The sequence below is a fragment of the Equus przewalskii genome, chromosome 1 (assembly GCF_037783145.1).
Source record: "Equus przewalskii isolate Varuska chromosome 1, EquPr2, whole genome shotgun sequence".
Taxonomy (NCBI): Eukaryota; Metazoa; Chordata; class Mammalia; order Perissodactyla; family Equidae; genus Equus; species Equus przewalskii.
The window spans coordinates 61,187,906-61,202,900 of record NC_091831.1 but is presented as its reverse complement, the minus strand read 5'-3'; the positions used below and the strand labels follow the sequence as shown (position 1 = coordinate 61,202,900).

Sequence of the window (14,995 nt, the reverse complement as noted above, 5' to 3'; positions counted from 1 at the left end):
TATAACTAAGTCTTGTTTTTTGATCTATTCTGACCATCTCTGTCTTTAACTGGTGCATTTACACCATTGACATTCAAAGTGATTATTCATATAGATGGATTAATATATGCCATATTTGTTACTGTTTTCTAATTTTTGCCCTTGTTCTTTGTTCCTGTTTTTGTCTTCCAGTCTTTTTCTGTCTACTGTAGTTTTTATTGGGGTATAATTGACATATAATATGTTAGTTTCAGTTGTATAACATAATTTGATATTTGTATATATTGTGAAATGATCACCACAATAAGTCTAGTTAACATCCATCACCACACATAGTTACAATTTTTTTCTTGTGATGAGAACTTTTAAGATCTATTCTCTTAGCAACTTTCAAATATACAACAGAGTATTATTAACTATAGTCATGCTGTACATTACATTCCCATGACATTTATTTTGTAGCTGGAAGTTTGTACCTTTTGACCACCTTTACCCATTTCATGCACCCCCTAACCCTCCAGCTCTGGAAATGCAATTTACCACTAGAATAGCTAAAATTAAAAAGATTGATAATATCAAGTTATGGCAAGGATGTAGAGTAGCTGTCACTCTCAAACATTTCTGGTGGGAATGCCAAATGGTACAACCACTTGGAAAAACTGACAGTTTAAAAATATAGTTAAACATACATGTGCCAGCAGTTTCACTCTTGAGTATTTACCCAAGAAAAATGGAAACATATATCCTTGCAAAGACTTGTACACAAATGTTAACAGATTTACTTATAGTAGGCAAAATCTGGAAACAACCCAACTGCCTATCAATAGGGGAACGGATACTAAATTTTCTTTTATCCACACAATCAAAAACCACTCAGCAATAAAAAGAAACAAATTACTGGGGTTGGTCCCATGGCACAGCAATTAAGTTCACACGTTCCACTTCAGTAGCCCGGGGTTCACCAGTTCGGATCCCGGGTGTGGACATGGCACCACTTGGCAAGCCATGCTGTGGCAGGTGTCCCACCTATAAAGTAGAGGAAGATGGGCATGGATGTTAGCTCAGGACCAGTCTTCCTCAGCAAAAAGAGGAGGATTGGCAGCAGATGTTAGCTCAGGGCTAATCTTCCTCAAAAAAGAAAAAAAAAGAAAAAAACCAAATTACTGATACAGGAGCCATCCTGGTGGTATAGTGGTTAAGTTTGTGTACTCCGCTTCAGTGGCCCCAGATTTGTGGGTTTGGATGTCGGGCACAGACTTACACACTGCTCATCAAGCCATGCTATAGCAGCGTCCTACATACAAAAAAAAAAATAGTGGAAGATTGGCACAGATGTTAGCTCAGTGACAATCTTCCTCAAGCAAAAAGAGGAGGATTGACAACAGATGTTAGCTCAGGGCCAGTCTTCTTCACACACAAAAAAAATTAGTGATACTACATGGATGAATCTCAAAAACAGTATGCTAAGTGAATAAGCCAGATGTAAAAGAGTACATACTGTATGATTCCATTTAAATTAAATTCTAGAAAAGGCAAAACTAATCTATATTGACAGAAAGCAGATCAGTGGTTGCCTTGGGCTAGAAGTTGGGGATTAACTACAATGAGCATGAGGCAGATTTTGGGGGTTTAGAAATCTTTTGCATCTTGATTGTAATAGTGACTACATAAGTTATAAATTTGTTAAAATTCATTGAATTATATACTTAAAAGGGAATACTTTAGGGTCCAGCCTCATGGCCTAGTGGTTAAGTTTGGCTTGTCCTGCTTTGGCAGCCCAGGTTTGGATCCTGGGTGCAGACCTACACCACTCATCAGCCATGCTGTGGTGGCGACCTACACGCAAAATAGAAGATTGGCACAGATGTTAGCTCAGGGCAAATCTTCCTCAGCTAAAAAAAAAAATAAGGGGGGAAGGGGGAACACTTTATTATATGTAAATTATACCTCAGAAAAGCTGAATATTCACAGTGTTTTTCCATTAAGATCATCACTGGGGCCGGCCGGGTGGCACAGTGGTTAAGTTTGCACATTCCACTTCTCGGTGGCCCAGGGTTTGCTGGTTCGCATGCTGGGTGCGGACATGGCACTGCTTAGCAAAAGCCATGCTGTGGTAGGCGTCCCACATATAAAGTAGAGGAAGATGGGCATGGATGTTAGCTCAGGGCCAGTCTTCCTCAGCAAAAAGAGGAGGATTGGCAGCAGATGTTAGCTCAGGGCTAATCTTCCTCAAAAAAAAAATAATCATCACTTAACTCCTCAATGATCAGTCTGCTGTATTTAACCACTTTCTCCTTCCTGAAATACATGTTGGATTGTCTCCTACATCTTCAACAGTTTGGGTTTCTTTCTTTTTTTTTTTTTTTAAATATTTTATTTTTTCCTTTTTCTCCCCAAAGCCCCCCAGTACATAGTTGTGTATTCTTCGTTGTGGGTTCTTCTAGTTGTGGCATGTGGGACGCCGCCTCAGCATGGTCTGATGAGCAGTGCCATGTCCGCGCCCAGGATTCGAACCGACAAAACACTGGGCCGCCTGCAGCGGAGCGCACGAACTTAACCACTCGGCCACGGGGCCAGCCCCCAGTTTGGGTTTCTTTTGTTAACTTCTTTTTCTTGTCACACTCATTAGATGTAATCATTTCCCAATAATACAGTCTTACTTTCTAAGAGCTCACCTACCCTCACAGTCTCCATTTCACTACTTATAACTCTCAAATTCAAATAGTTAGCTCACTACTTCCATGCTTTTGCCAATGGCACGCCCCCAGTCTTAAATGCCCCTCCCTCTCTGCCTGTCCAATTTCTACCTATTTTTCAAAGCCGTATCTTTTGCTCTAGCCAAGAATGACCTCTTCCAATTCAGAAGCAGCTAGCACTGATCATTTCCTGGCTGGCGTTGATTTTTATTTTTATTCGTCAAGGATTTGTTTATTTGAGAAGCATGATGGCATGTTTAAGAGGGTCAGCAAATTATTTAACTTCTCTGTGACTCACATTGTTTAAAGGAGCATAGTAAATAAAATATTTCATAGTGTTGTGAAAAATAAATGAGATTATGCGTTAAAGTCCTTAGCACAATACCTGGTATACAGTCATGCTCAGATATAGCTGTTACTGCTGCTGCTACTATTATTATCATTATTGTTATTATTATTGTTATTGTTAAGCACTGAGATAAGGTGAATAAAATTCCTGTCCTTCAGGGGTTTTAATACTATTTAAAAATGTATTAAACTTCTCAACTGGATTCTTGAGATTCTAGGTTTAGCAACTAACTTTTATAATAGGTGTCTGTTTGGCATTATCATGACTAGGGATAGGAGCAGGATTGGACTGGGGGCCATAGAGACAGAAGCTGTGCTATCAGTTTAGCTTGTACTCTTTAAATTTTTCAGAAATATAAAGAGTCTGCAAAACAAGTCTGTCCTGCAATATTTAGGGAATATATTTCTTATGCTTTGAAAATTAATTATATTTTACCTTCTGTAATAAGCTTTTAATATCCAATGTAGGAAGATTTTATTTTTTTCTCATTAAAATTTAATCTATTTAGGACCAGGAGCTCCATTATCCGTTCTAGATGAATTTCTGGAAGAATCCTCCAAACTGCAGTCTGATTCACGAGAACCTCTTTTGTCTATACAATCACAGGATCCAACTATCAGCCAAAAACTATCTAACATACTTCTCAAGGAGATACCAGCAAAAAAAGGTAATTAGGAATAAAGATTTCCACTTTAAAAAAGGATGTAAACAAACTAGACAAGGATGAAAACGCCTTTGATTACAAAACGGTGATCTTGATTGAAGTTGATTCGTTTATCAGTGATATTGCCTAAGTTCCTTCATATGAGGCTAGACTCTGAAATCCAAACTCAGTAATGCAACTCTTTCAATAAGCAAGGATTTATATTAGCTCAGAGAAGTAGCCAACTACAGACCTATGATTTTCTAACAATGATTCTTCATTTTTAGAATATCTACAGATTGTGTTCCACGTTCAGGAAGATCTGAATACTTTAAAAAACCCTTTTGTTTGGTTATGACTTGCATTTGGACCCACCAGTAGACTAACCTTGAGAAGTTTTGAGATCTCCTCTTTGGGGACCATTGCTATGGAACAATCTGTTGCTTTGCAGATTATAATCTCTCTCGTATATTACATTAGAATACTCTCCCAGCTACGTTAGTGTGTCTGAGCTTCTGACATTTTTTCCTTTACATTTAATTGTCTATTCTTTTTTCTTTAAGTAGTTTTATTGGGATTATAGTGGATTATACCATTGTGTAATTTGGGGTGTACATTATTGTTTATTAACTCCTGAATACTCTTCATCATGCTCACTCCCAGCAGTCTAATTTTTATCCATCACCATACATATGTGCCCCTTTGTCCCTTTCGCCCACCCCCCAATCCCCTTCTCCTCTGGTAACCACTAACCTGTTCTCTTCATCCATGTATTTTTTATCTTCCACGTATGAGTGAAATCATGCAGTATTTGTCTTTGTCTGTCTGATTTATTTCGCTTAACATCACACCCCTCAAGGTCCATCCATGTTGTTGCAAATGGGATGATTTTGTCTTTTTTATGGCTGAATAGTATTTTATTGTGTATATATGTACCACATCTTCTTTATCCATTCATCTGTAGAAGTGCACTTGGGTTGCTTCCACATCTTGGCTATTGTGAATAATGCTGCAATGAACACAGGGGTGCATAAATCTGTTTGGATCATTGATTTTGAGTTCTTTGGATAAATACCCAGTAGTGGGATGGCTGGGTCATATGGTAGTTCTATTTTTAATTTTTTGAGAAATCTCCATACTGTTTTCCATAGTGGCTGCACCAGTTTGCATTCCCACCAGGAGTGTATAAGTGTTCCCTTTTCTCCATATTCTCTCCAACATTTGTTATTTTTTGTCTTGGTAATTATAGCCATTCTGACTGGTGTAAGGTGATCTCATTGTAGTTTTGATTTGCATCTCCCTAATAATTAGTGATGTCAAGCATCATTTCATGTGTCTGTTGCCCATCTGTATATCTCCTTGGAGTAATGTGTGTTCATGTCCTCTGCCCATTTTTTGATTGGGTTGTCTGGGGTTTTTTTTTTTTGTTGAGTTTGTATGAGTTCTTTATATATTTTGGAGATCAACCCCTTGTCTGATAAATGATTTGCAAATATTTTCTCCCAGTTGATGGGTTGTCCTTCCATTTTGTTCATGATTTCCTTTGCTTTGCAGAATCTTTTTAGTCTGATGTAGTCCCATTTGTTAACTTTTTCTTTTGTTTTCTTTGCCTGAGTAGGCATGGTGTTTGAAAAGATGTTGCTAAGATCAATGTCAAAGAGTGTACTGCCTATATTTTCTTCCAAGAGTTTTAAGGTTTCAGGTCTTACATTCAAATCTTTAATCCATTTTGAGTTAATTTTTGTGTATGGCGAAAGATAATGGTCTACTTTCATTCTTTTGCAGGTGGCTGTCCAGTTTTCCCAACACCATTTATTGAAGAGACATTCCTTTCTCCATTGTATGTTCTTGGCTCCTTTGTCAAAGATTAACTGTCCACAGATGTGTGGTTTTATTTCTGGGCTTTCAGTTCTGATCCATTGGATCTGTTGGTCTGTTTTTGTGCCAGCACTAGTGTTTTGATTACTATAGCTTTCTAGTATGTTTTGACGTCAGGGATTGTCATGCCTCCAGCTTTGTTCTTTTTTCTCAGGATTGCTTTGGCTATTTGGGGTCTTTTGTTGTTCCACATACATTTTTGGATTCTTTGTTCTATTTCTGTGAAGAAAGTCATTGGGATTCTGATTGGGATAGCATTGAATCTGTAGATTGCTTTGGGTAGTATTTTAACTATGTTAACTATTTTAACTATATTAAAATGTTATTTAACTATTTATTAACATATATTTAATATGTTTATTATATGTCAAATATATATTAAATATGTATTATATTTATATTAAATGTTTTATATTATATCTATGAATGTATTAAATATATATTAAATATATATTTAATGTGTTAACATATATTTTAAAATGTTAGCATTTTAAATATGTTTATTCTTCCAACCCATGAACATGGAAAATCTTTCAATTTCTTTATGTCTTTTTCAATTTCTTTCAATAATGTCTTAGAGTTTTCAGTGCATAGGTCATTCACCTCTTTGGTTAAGTTTATTCCTAGGTACTTTATTTTTTTAGTTGCGATTGCAAATGGAATTCTATTTTTGAGTTCTCTTTCTGCAAGTTCATTATTGGAGTATAGAAAAGCAACTGATTTTTGTAAGGTGGCCCTGCAACTTTACTGTAGTTGTTAATTATTTATATTAGTTTTCCAATGGATTTTTTTGGGTGTTCTATATATAAGATCATGTCGTCTGCAAACAGCGAGAGTTTCACTTCTTCACTGCCTGTTTGGATTCCTTTTATTCCTTTCTCTTGCCTAATTGCTCTGGCCAAAACCTCCAGTACTATGTTGAATAAGAGTGGTGATAGAGGGCATCCTTTTCTCATTCCTGTTTTCATGGGGATGGCGCTCAGTTTTTGCCCATTGAGTATGATGTTGGCTGTGGGTTTGTCATATATGGCCTTTATTATGTTGAGGTAATTTCCTTCTACCCCCATTTTTGTTAAGATTTATCATAAATGGCTGTTGGATCTTGTCAAATGCTTTCTCTGCATCTATGAGATGATCATGTGGTTTTTATTCCTCAGTTTGTTGATGTGGTGTATCACGTTGATTGATTTGCGGATGTTGAACCATCCCTGTGTCCGTGGTATGAATCCCACTTGATCATGGTGTATGATCCTTTTGATGAATTGCTGAATTTGGGTCACCAAAATTTTGTCGAGAATTTTTGCATCTATGTTCATCAGTGATATTGGCCTGTAGCTCTCCTTTTTTGTGCTGTCCTTGTCAGGCTTTGGTATCAGAGTGATGTTGGCCTCGTAGAATATGTTAGGAAGTGTTCCATCCTCCCTGATTTTTTTGGAATAGCTTGCAAAGGATAGGTATTAAATCCTCTCTGAAAGTTTGGTAGAATTCCCCAGGGAAGCCATCTGGTCCTGGGGTTTTATTCTTTGGGATGCTATTGATGGCTGTTTCAGTCTCTTTCCTTGTGATTGGTCTGTTCAAATTGTCTGCTTCTTCTTGAGTGAGCTTTGGGAGATTGTAGGAGTCCAAGAATTTATCCATTTCCTCTAGGTTATCCATTCTGTTGGCATATAGTTTTTCGTAGTATTCTCTTATAATCCATTGTATTTCTGCAGAGTCTGTTGTTATTTCTCCTCTTTCATTTCTGATTTTGTTTATTTGAGCTTTCTCCCTTTTTTTCTTTGTAAGACTGGCTAGGGGTTTGTCAATTTTATTTATCTTCTCAAAGAACCAGCTCTTTGTTTCATTGATCCTTTCTACTGCCTTTTTTGTTTCAATAGCATTTATTTCTACACTGACTTTTATTATTTCTCTCCTTCTGCTGACTTTGGGCTTTGTTTGTTCTTCTTTCTCTAATTCAGTTAGGTGTAATTTGAGATTGCTTATTTGGGATTTTTCTTGTTTGTTAAGGTGTGCCTGTATTGCGATGAATTTCCCTCTTTAATATAGATTTTGCTGCATTCCATATGAGTTGGTATGCCATGTTATCATTTTCATTTGTCTCCAGATATTTTTTATTTCTTCTTTAATTTCTTCAATGGTCCGTTGCTTCTTCAATAGCATACTGTTTAGTTTCCACATCTTTGTCCCTTTCTCAGCTTTTTTCTTGTAATTAATTTCTAGCTTTATAGCATTATGATCAGAGAAGATGTTTGTTATCATTTCTATTTTTTAAAATTTATAGAGGCTTGCCTTGTTTCCCAACATATGGTCTCTCCTTGAGAATGTTCTGTGCGCACTTGAGAAGAATGTGTGTTCTGCTGTTTTTGGATGGAGTTTTCTATATATGTCTATTAAGTCCAACTGTTTTAGCTTTTTGTTTGATTCCACTGTTTCCTTGTTGATGTTCTGTCTGGATGATCTGTCCAATGACGTGAGTGGGGTGTTGAGGTCCCCTACTATTATTGTTTTATTTTTGATATCTTCTTTTAGGTTTGTTAATAATTGCTTTATGAACTTTGGTGCTCCTGTGTTGGGTGCATGGATATTTATAAGCATTATTTCCTCTTGATGGAGTGTCCCTTTGATCATTATATATTGCCCCTCTTTGTCTCTCTTTACCTGCCTTATCTTGAAGTCTGTTTTGTCTGATATAAGTATTGCAACACCTGCTTTCTTTTGTTTGCTATTAGCTTGGAGTATCATCTTCCACCCCTTCACTCTGAGCCTGTGTTTGTCATTGGAGCTGAGATGTGTTTCCTGGAGGCAACAAATTGGTGGATCTTGTTCTTTAATCCGTCTTGCCACTCTGTGTCTTTTTATTGGAGAGTTTAATTAGTTTACATGGAGGTTGATTATTGATGTATGAGGGCTTAATGCTGTCATTATATCACTCGTTTTCCAGTTTTCCTGCATTTCCTTTGTTTCTTGTCCTGTTTGTTTTGGTCTACCCATTGGATTATGCAGTTTTTTATGCTGTGTTTCTTTGTTTTTTCCTTATTGATTTTTTATGTCTCAGCTCTGCTTTTTAGTTTGGTGGCTACCATGAAGTTTGTATTCAGAATCTCATGCATAACATAGTCCATTTTCTTTTCTTTTCTCTTTTTTTGAGGAAGATTAGCCCTGAGCTAACTACTGCCAGTCCTCCTCTTTTTTGCTGAGGAAGACTGGCCCTTGGCTAACATCCGTGCCCATCTTCCTCTACTTTATATGTGGGACACCTACCACAGCATGGCATGCCAAGCGGTGCCATGTTCACACCCAGGATCCTAACCGGTGAACCCTGGGCCACTGAGAAGCAGAACATGCGAACTTAACCACTGCGCCACCGGGCCAGCGCCAACATAGTCCATTTTCTGATGGCCTCTTATTTCCTTAGTCTAAACTGATTCCATCCCTTTCCTCCTCCCCTCCTAAGTTATTATTCTCATATCTTATTCCAACTTGTATTTTGAGTTTGTGATTAAAGTGACAAGATTGTCTTTCTTTTTGGTGTTTTCCTTTCCTTTAGACTAATGCTATCGTTGAATATTTGCTGTCCTATTCTGATCCTATCTATCTATTTGTCTCCTTACTCTGTGTTTTGTGACCCCTTTCTCCCTTTTTTTCATTTTTTCAGGTATGAGGGCCTTCTTGAGGATTTCTTGTAAGGGAGGGAGTCTCGTGGCTACGAAGTCCCTTAGCTTTTGTTTGTCTGGGAAAGATTTAATTTCTCCCTCATATGTGAAGGATATTTTTGCTGGATAGAGTATCCTCAGCTGAAGACTTTTATCTTTTAAAGTTTTGAATATGTCATTCCATTCTATCCTAGCTTGTAAGGTTTCTGCAGAGAAATCTGCTGAAAGTCTTATAGGGGTTCCTTTGTAGGTTATTTTCTTCTGCCTTGCTGCCCTGAGTATTCCTTCTTTGTCATTCATTTTTGCCAGTTCTACTACTATATGCCTTGCAGTAGGTCTTTTTACATTGACAAATCTAGGAGACGTGAAAGCTTCCTCCACACACATTTCCCTCTCATTCCCTAGATTTGGGAATTCTCTGCTATTATTTCTTTGAGCACGCTTTCTGCTCCATTCTCCTTCTCTTCATCTTCTTGAATACCTATGATTCTTATGTTGCATTTCCTCATTGAGTCAGATATTTCTTGGAGACTTTCTTCATTTCATTTTAGTCTCAGTTCTCACTCCTCCTCTGTCTGGAGCAATTCAACATGTCTATCTTTGATTATGCTGATTTGCTCCACTATGGTGTCCACACGAGCATTCAGGGAATCCATATTTTGTTTTATTTCTTCCATTGTGTCTTTCATATCTAGTATTTCTGATTGATTCTTCTTTATAGTTTCAATCTCATTTGTGAAGTAGCTCCTGAATTCGTTGAATTGTTTCATTATATTCTCTTTTACTGCATTGAGTTTTTTGACGATAGCTATCTTTAATTCATTGTCTTTTAGTTTACTTATTTCTGAGTCCTCAGGACTGAATTCTGGGTATTTATGGTTTTCTCTCTGTTCTGGAGATTTGATGAACTGCCTGATATTGGAAGAACAGGGTTTTCCCATTGTGATATTATTCGATTGCACTTACAGCCTATCACCACTGAATGGGGGTTGAGAGCTGCATATTCTGGGCCCTCCGCTTTCAGCTGAGATGGCACAGCGTGGGTTTGGAGAGGGGTACTTTCTGCTGTGGTCCCATTTCCCGATTAGCTCTCACTATCTGGTCTCCTGGGGTCTTGGCTTGATGAAGTCACCCCTGCGTGAAAGCTTTTGCCCCATTAGAGGGCTTCCCCCTAGGCTGCAATGGCCCTAGGGACTCCTGGGGGATCCTGCAGACGTGCAGCCCCTCCCCCACTCCTTCCCTCACAGAGCCTCCTGAGGCAGCGGCCATAGTCTTTAGGAGAGGGAGCGGAGGGAGCGAAGTGAGCGAAGTTCTCTCTTACCCTGTCCCAGCTCCTCTGCGGGGGGCTCCAGCCTCTCCACGCTCAGTCGTGTGGCTGCCATGACTCTCCGAGGATTCCTGTGCTTTTAGGTTATTTTCTGTTGGAATATGGTTACTCTTTTTTGTTGTATGTTGGAGGGGAGAGAGTCCCGGGCAAGCTCACTCCACCATGACACTGACATCACTCCCTAATATTTTTTTCTTTATCATTAACTTTTGCCATTTTTACCATTAAATGCCTTGAAGAAGGTCTTTTAGCATTGATGAAGTTGGGCATTCTATTAGCTTCATTTATTTCTAAATCCTGAACCACCCCCACGTTTGGGAAGTTCTCAGAAATTATTTTGTTGAACAAGCTCTCTGCTCCTTTATCCCTCTCTTCTCCCTCTGGATTACCTATAATCCTTATGTTGCTCTTCCTTATTGAGTCAGATATTTCTCAAAGAATTCCTTCATTTTTTAAAAACCTTGGTTCTGTCTCCTCCTCCACCTATGGAATTTCTACATTTTTATCCTCTAGAAGACTAATTCTTTCCTCCATAAGATCTGTTCTATTTCTTAATGATTCTAGATTATTTTTTATTTCATTATTTTTTTTTCATATCCAGAATTCCTGCTTGATTTTTTTTCATAGTTTCAATCTCTTAGGTGAAGAGATTCATTTTACTGCTGAGCTTCTTGAATTGTCTTTCTATGTTTTCTTGTAAGTCATTGAGTTTCCTTATGACAGGTATTTTGAATTCTCTGTCATTTAGGTTGTAAATTTCTGTGTCTTCAGGGTTGGTTTCTGGAGAATTGTCATTTTGTTTCTGGTCTGAATTGTTGCTGCAGTTTCTTATGGTGCTTGATGAACTAATCTTTTGTCCAGGCATTTGTGGTATTCTTAGGTCAGAGATTCCACCTGTTACCCCTAGCGGGAAGCAGGAGCAGAGTTTATGGCCCCACCCTGTCTGCTGGAGGCTGTGGGTCTATTATGGGTGCTTGCCCTAGCCTGGGGTGTGTTCAGGTGCTTGTGTGGACTGTGCTTGGTGGGCGGGGCTTCCTTGCTGGACAGAGCTAAGGCCACTCTTTGGTGCCTCAGGGGCACTATGAACTCCCCCACCCCACCAGGAAAGTGATCACCAGCAGGCTAAAAGGTACCGCTGCCTCTTCCCACAGCTGCCCAGGACACGTTCCCTCTTTGGGGGCTCAGCAGCACTATGAGTGCTTGGGCATGCAGGCCTGGGCTGTGTTTGCCCCAGTGTATAGATCTGTTGCGATCTCTCCTTGAGGTGCACAGGGCTGCCGTGCTTGGCAGGTGGGGCTTTCTCTCTGGGACCCAGGCTAGGACCATTCCTTGGCACTGCAGGGGCACAATGAACTCCCCTTCCCCACCAGGAAGGTGAACCCCAGCAGGCTCAAGGTTGTGGCACCACTTCCCACAGCCTCCCAGGACACATTCCCTCTTTCAGGGCTCAGCAGCACTATGAGTGCTCACTTGAGCCAGGGGTGTGCTTGCCCTATTGTGTAGATTTGCTGTGGTCTCATTTGCAGTCCATGGGGCCACTGTGCTTGGTGGGCAGGGCTTCCTTGCTGGGTCCCAGGCTAGGGTTGCTCCTTGGTGGCACAGGGGCCTGGTGGGCTCCTCCTCCTCACCAGGAGAGCAAGAGTGATCACGAGTGCAGGCAGGGGTTACCACCGCCTCCTCCTACAGTCGCCCCAGTGCTTGTTCCCACTTTTGGGGTGCTTGCACATCAGGCTGAAAAGCAATTTGTGTGTGCACAGGGCTACTTGGGGAGAACAGGGCATGCTCACCTATCTCTGCCACTTCCTGGGGGACCAGTCCGTCCACCTTCAGATGTATAGCTGCATGTGTCTCTCAGTTGTCCTCTTGTGCTTTGTGGGCTTCCTCCATTGATCAGTGAATGTCCATGTAGTTGTAGTTCAAAAGAGGGGGAGACAAAGGAAACAGCTCACTCTGCCATGTTGCTAATGTCAATCCTCTAATCGTCTATTCTTATAATATTTTCAGAAACATCAAAATGTCAAGATTCATCGACTTTTCTGCATCCCACCACTTATGGTATTTCCCAAACTCCTACTACCATCTTCATGGAAACCATACGCTTCTTGATGAAGGTCAATGCTGTGCAGGTCAGAATATTTGGAAAAGAGCAAACAGATGGAAAGATTTTAGTGAACTACTTATTCTATCCATAGTGCTATCTTTGCAAGCTTAAATATATATGATGCAGGCACCAGCCCTGTGGCCAAGTGGTTAAGTTCGCATGCTCTGCTTCGGTGGCCTGGGGTTTTGCTGTTTTGGATCCTGGGCACGGACATGGCACCACTCATCAGGCCATGCTGAGGTGGTGTCCCACATAGCATAACTAGAGGCACTTACAGCTAGAGTATACAGTTATATACTGGAGGGCTTTGGGGAGAAGAAGAAAAAAATATATGTATGAGGCAGAAATCAAATATGCTTTTGAGAGCACACCGTAGGCCCAATGGGATGAACATCAAAATATGAATCATTCTCTGCAGAGAGCATCAAAAGACTTCATTGCAAGCATACTCCCTCTAGAATACCATCAGAAGCAAAATCAGACTCTAAGTCATATGTAGCCTGATGCCACTTTATTACAGGAACTTATATGAGTGTTGGGGGTTCATAGGAGCCTAATTGTGCCCTTCTTCCCTTCTAGGTTCTGAGCCAATTGGAAACAGATACACAGTGCTGTATGGGGGCATAAATATATTAAATTTTTTTATTGGTAATACTGGGCTAGAGATGTGGTTGGTTCCAGATTTGACTTACCCATGCAGTCACAGGTGGAACAGCTGGAGAATTGCAGCCTCCTTCCTCTCAGAGAAGAAGAGCATCCTGTGAGGTCTACCTACCATATGGGAAACAAAAATATATCCATGAAGCAAGAAGTAGGAAAGAGAGAAAGATCCAGGAGCCAAGAGAGTTTGCCCTGCAGAGTGCACGCTCCACTTGAGGGTAGACAACCTCAAGAAAGGGCAAGAATTATGAACTGCACAGGAGTGGGCCACATTAAAGCTTTCCCAATAGAGACACAGGCTCTCTGCCTCCCTTATAAGTCAGTATCCACCCATGTCAAACAGCCACAATGCAGGTAGAGGGAACAGCTGCTGAGCCTCCTCCTAATATTTTCCAAAGAAGTGTTAGCGGAAATTTCAAATTATAGGCTGAGATGGAAACAGAGAGGCAGGAAAAGAAGGATTTCCTTGTCTGCTTAGCAAGGACATATGATTTTGTCAAATTTGCAGGCCTTATGTAGTATTAAAAACAAAGAATAGCCCAAAGTATAAAACTGGTGAACATAAGAAATGTTTGAGAGTGTGTCAGAAACAAATATTTATGCTTCTAAGATCCTAAGTCTAGAATTTTAGAAAGGAAAGTTTTGCCTCACTTAAGTTTCCTTACAATTACAGCTTCCCGAAAATGTTACCTCATGTGTAAATGGGGTGGTTGATGAAGTGCCTTTGTCTGTTGCATAACAGATACAGGCTAAAACCCATCTAGTGTGATGGCCAGCAATACCAGAATGGTGCAACACTGCAGATTATTCACTTGGAAATGCCTACATTTGGTGACTAAGTGAATAGCTGGTAAGGGAACCATGATATGCTGAATGTTTATAATTCACCTCTAACCTTTTGAAGTTGATAATCATTTCATTCTATAATATGTTCCTTATTTTATTTTATTTTTTTGAGGAAGATTAGCCCTGAGCTAACTGCTGCCAATCCTCCTCTTTTTGCTGAGGAAGACTGGCCCTGAGCTAACATCCATGCCCATCTTCCTCTACTTTATATGTGGGACGCCTACCACAGCATGGCTTGCCAAGCAGTGCCACGTCTGCACGTGGGATCCGAACTGATGAACCCCAGGCTGCCAAAGTGGAATGTGTGCACTTAACTGCTGTACCACCGGTCCAGCCCCTATAATATGTTCCTTATTATTTATTACCAGAGACAGAATCTTCAAGCACGACAACTGTGGAACTGACATAATGCAGCTATTTACACGTTCCTCATAATGTGATTTTTTCCTTGCAGTATGTGCATAGAGTGCTTGCACATGAACTGTTATGCCCTCAAGGAGGCCCCAGCTGTGAGTATTATTTGGTGCTGGCCCAGACACACCTTCTCAAGAAGGACTTTGCCAAGGCAGAGGAATACCTTCAACAAGCAGCCCAGATGGACTACCTGGTAATAACTTTTGCTAGGGCCCCTTGAGTGTAGTTTGGAGAAGGGGCAAGCAAGCTTTCTTAAAGGTGGTGATGTCACCCACAGGTAGATTTCTGGTTACCAGAGGTGTGGGTCATCAGCTGTCAGAAAACTCATCAATCTATTTCCTCCCATTTGTTTTTATTAAGCAATCATGAGTTTTGCAAAGGGCAGAGAAAAGGCTAACGACAGCTCTTTATCAGATGGTTTATCTATTTCAAGTTTTCTGGATTTCTGT

At 40.0% G+C, this 14,995-nt stretch overlaps 1 protein-coding gene across 19 annotated transcripts in view; it reads left to right on the top strand.

Moving 5' to 3' along the window:
* Positions 1 to 14,995, top strand: part of CFAP70 (cilia and flagella associated protein 70) — a 134,876-nt gene that overhangs the window by 101,634 nt on the left and 18,247 nt on the right. For 18 of the 19 annotated variants that reach the window (XM_070566033.1, XM_070565998.1, XM_070566016.1 and 15 more), the window contains 3 exons: positions 3,533 to 3,691; positions 12,530 to 12,651; positions 14,587 to 14,739. In XM_070566033.1, the coding sequence (XP_070422134.1) occupies positions 3,533 to 3,691; positions 12,530 to 12,651; positions 14,587 to 14,739 (434 nt within the window). Of the gene's footprint in view, positions 1 to 3,532; positions 3,692 to 5,452; positions 5,508 to 12,529; positions 12,652 to 14,586; positions 14,740 to 14,995 lie in introns of all 19 variants that reach the window. The other variant, XR_011524276.1, reaches the window with a different exon arrangement.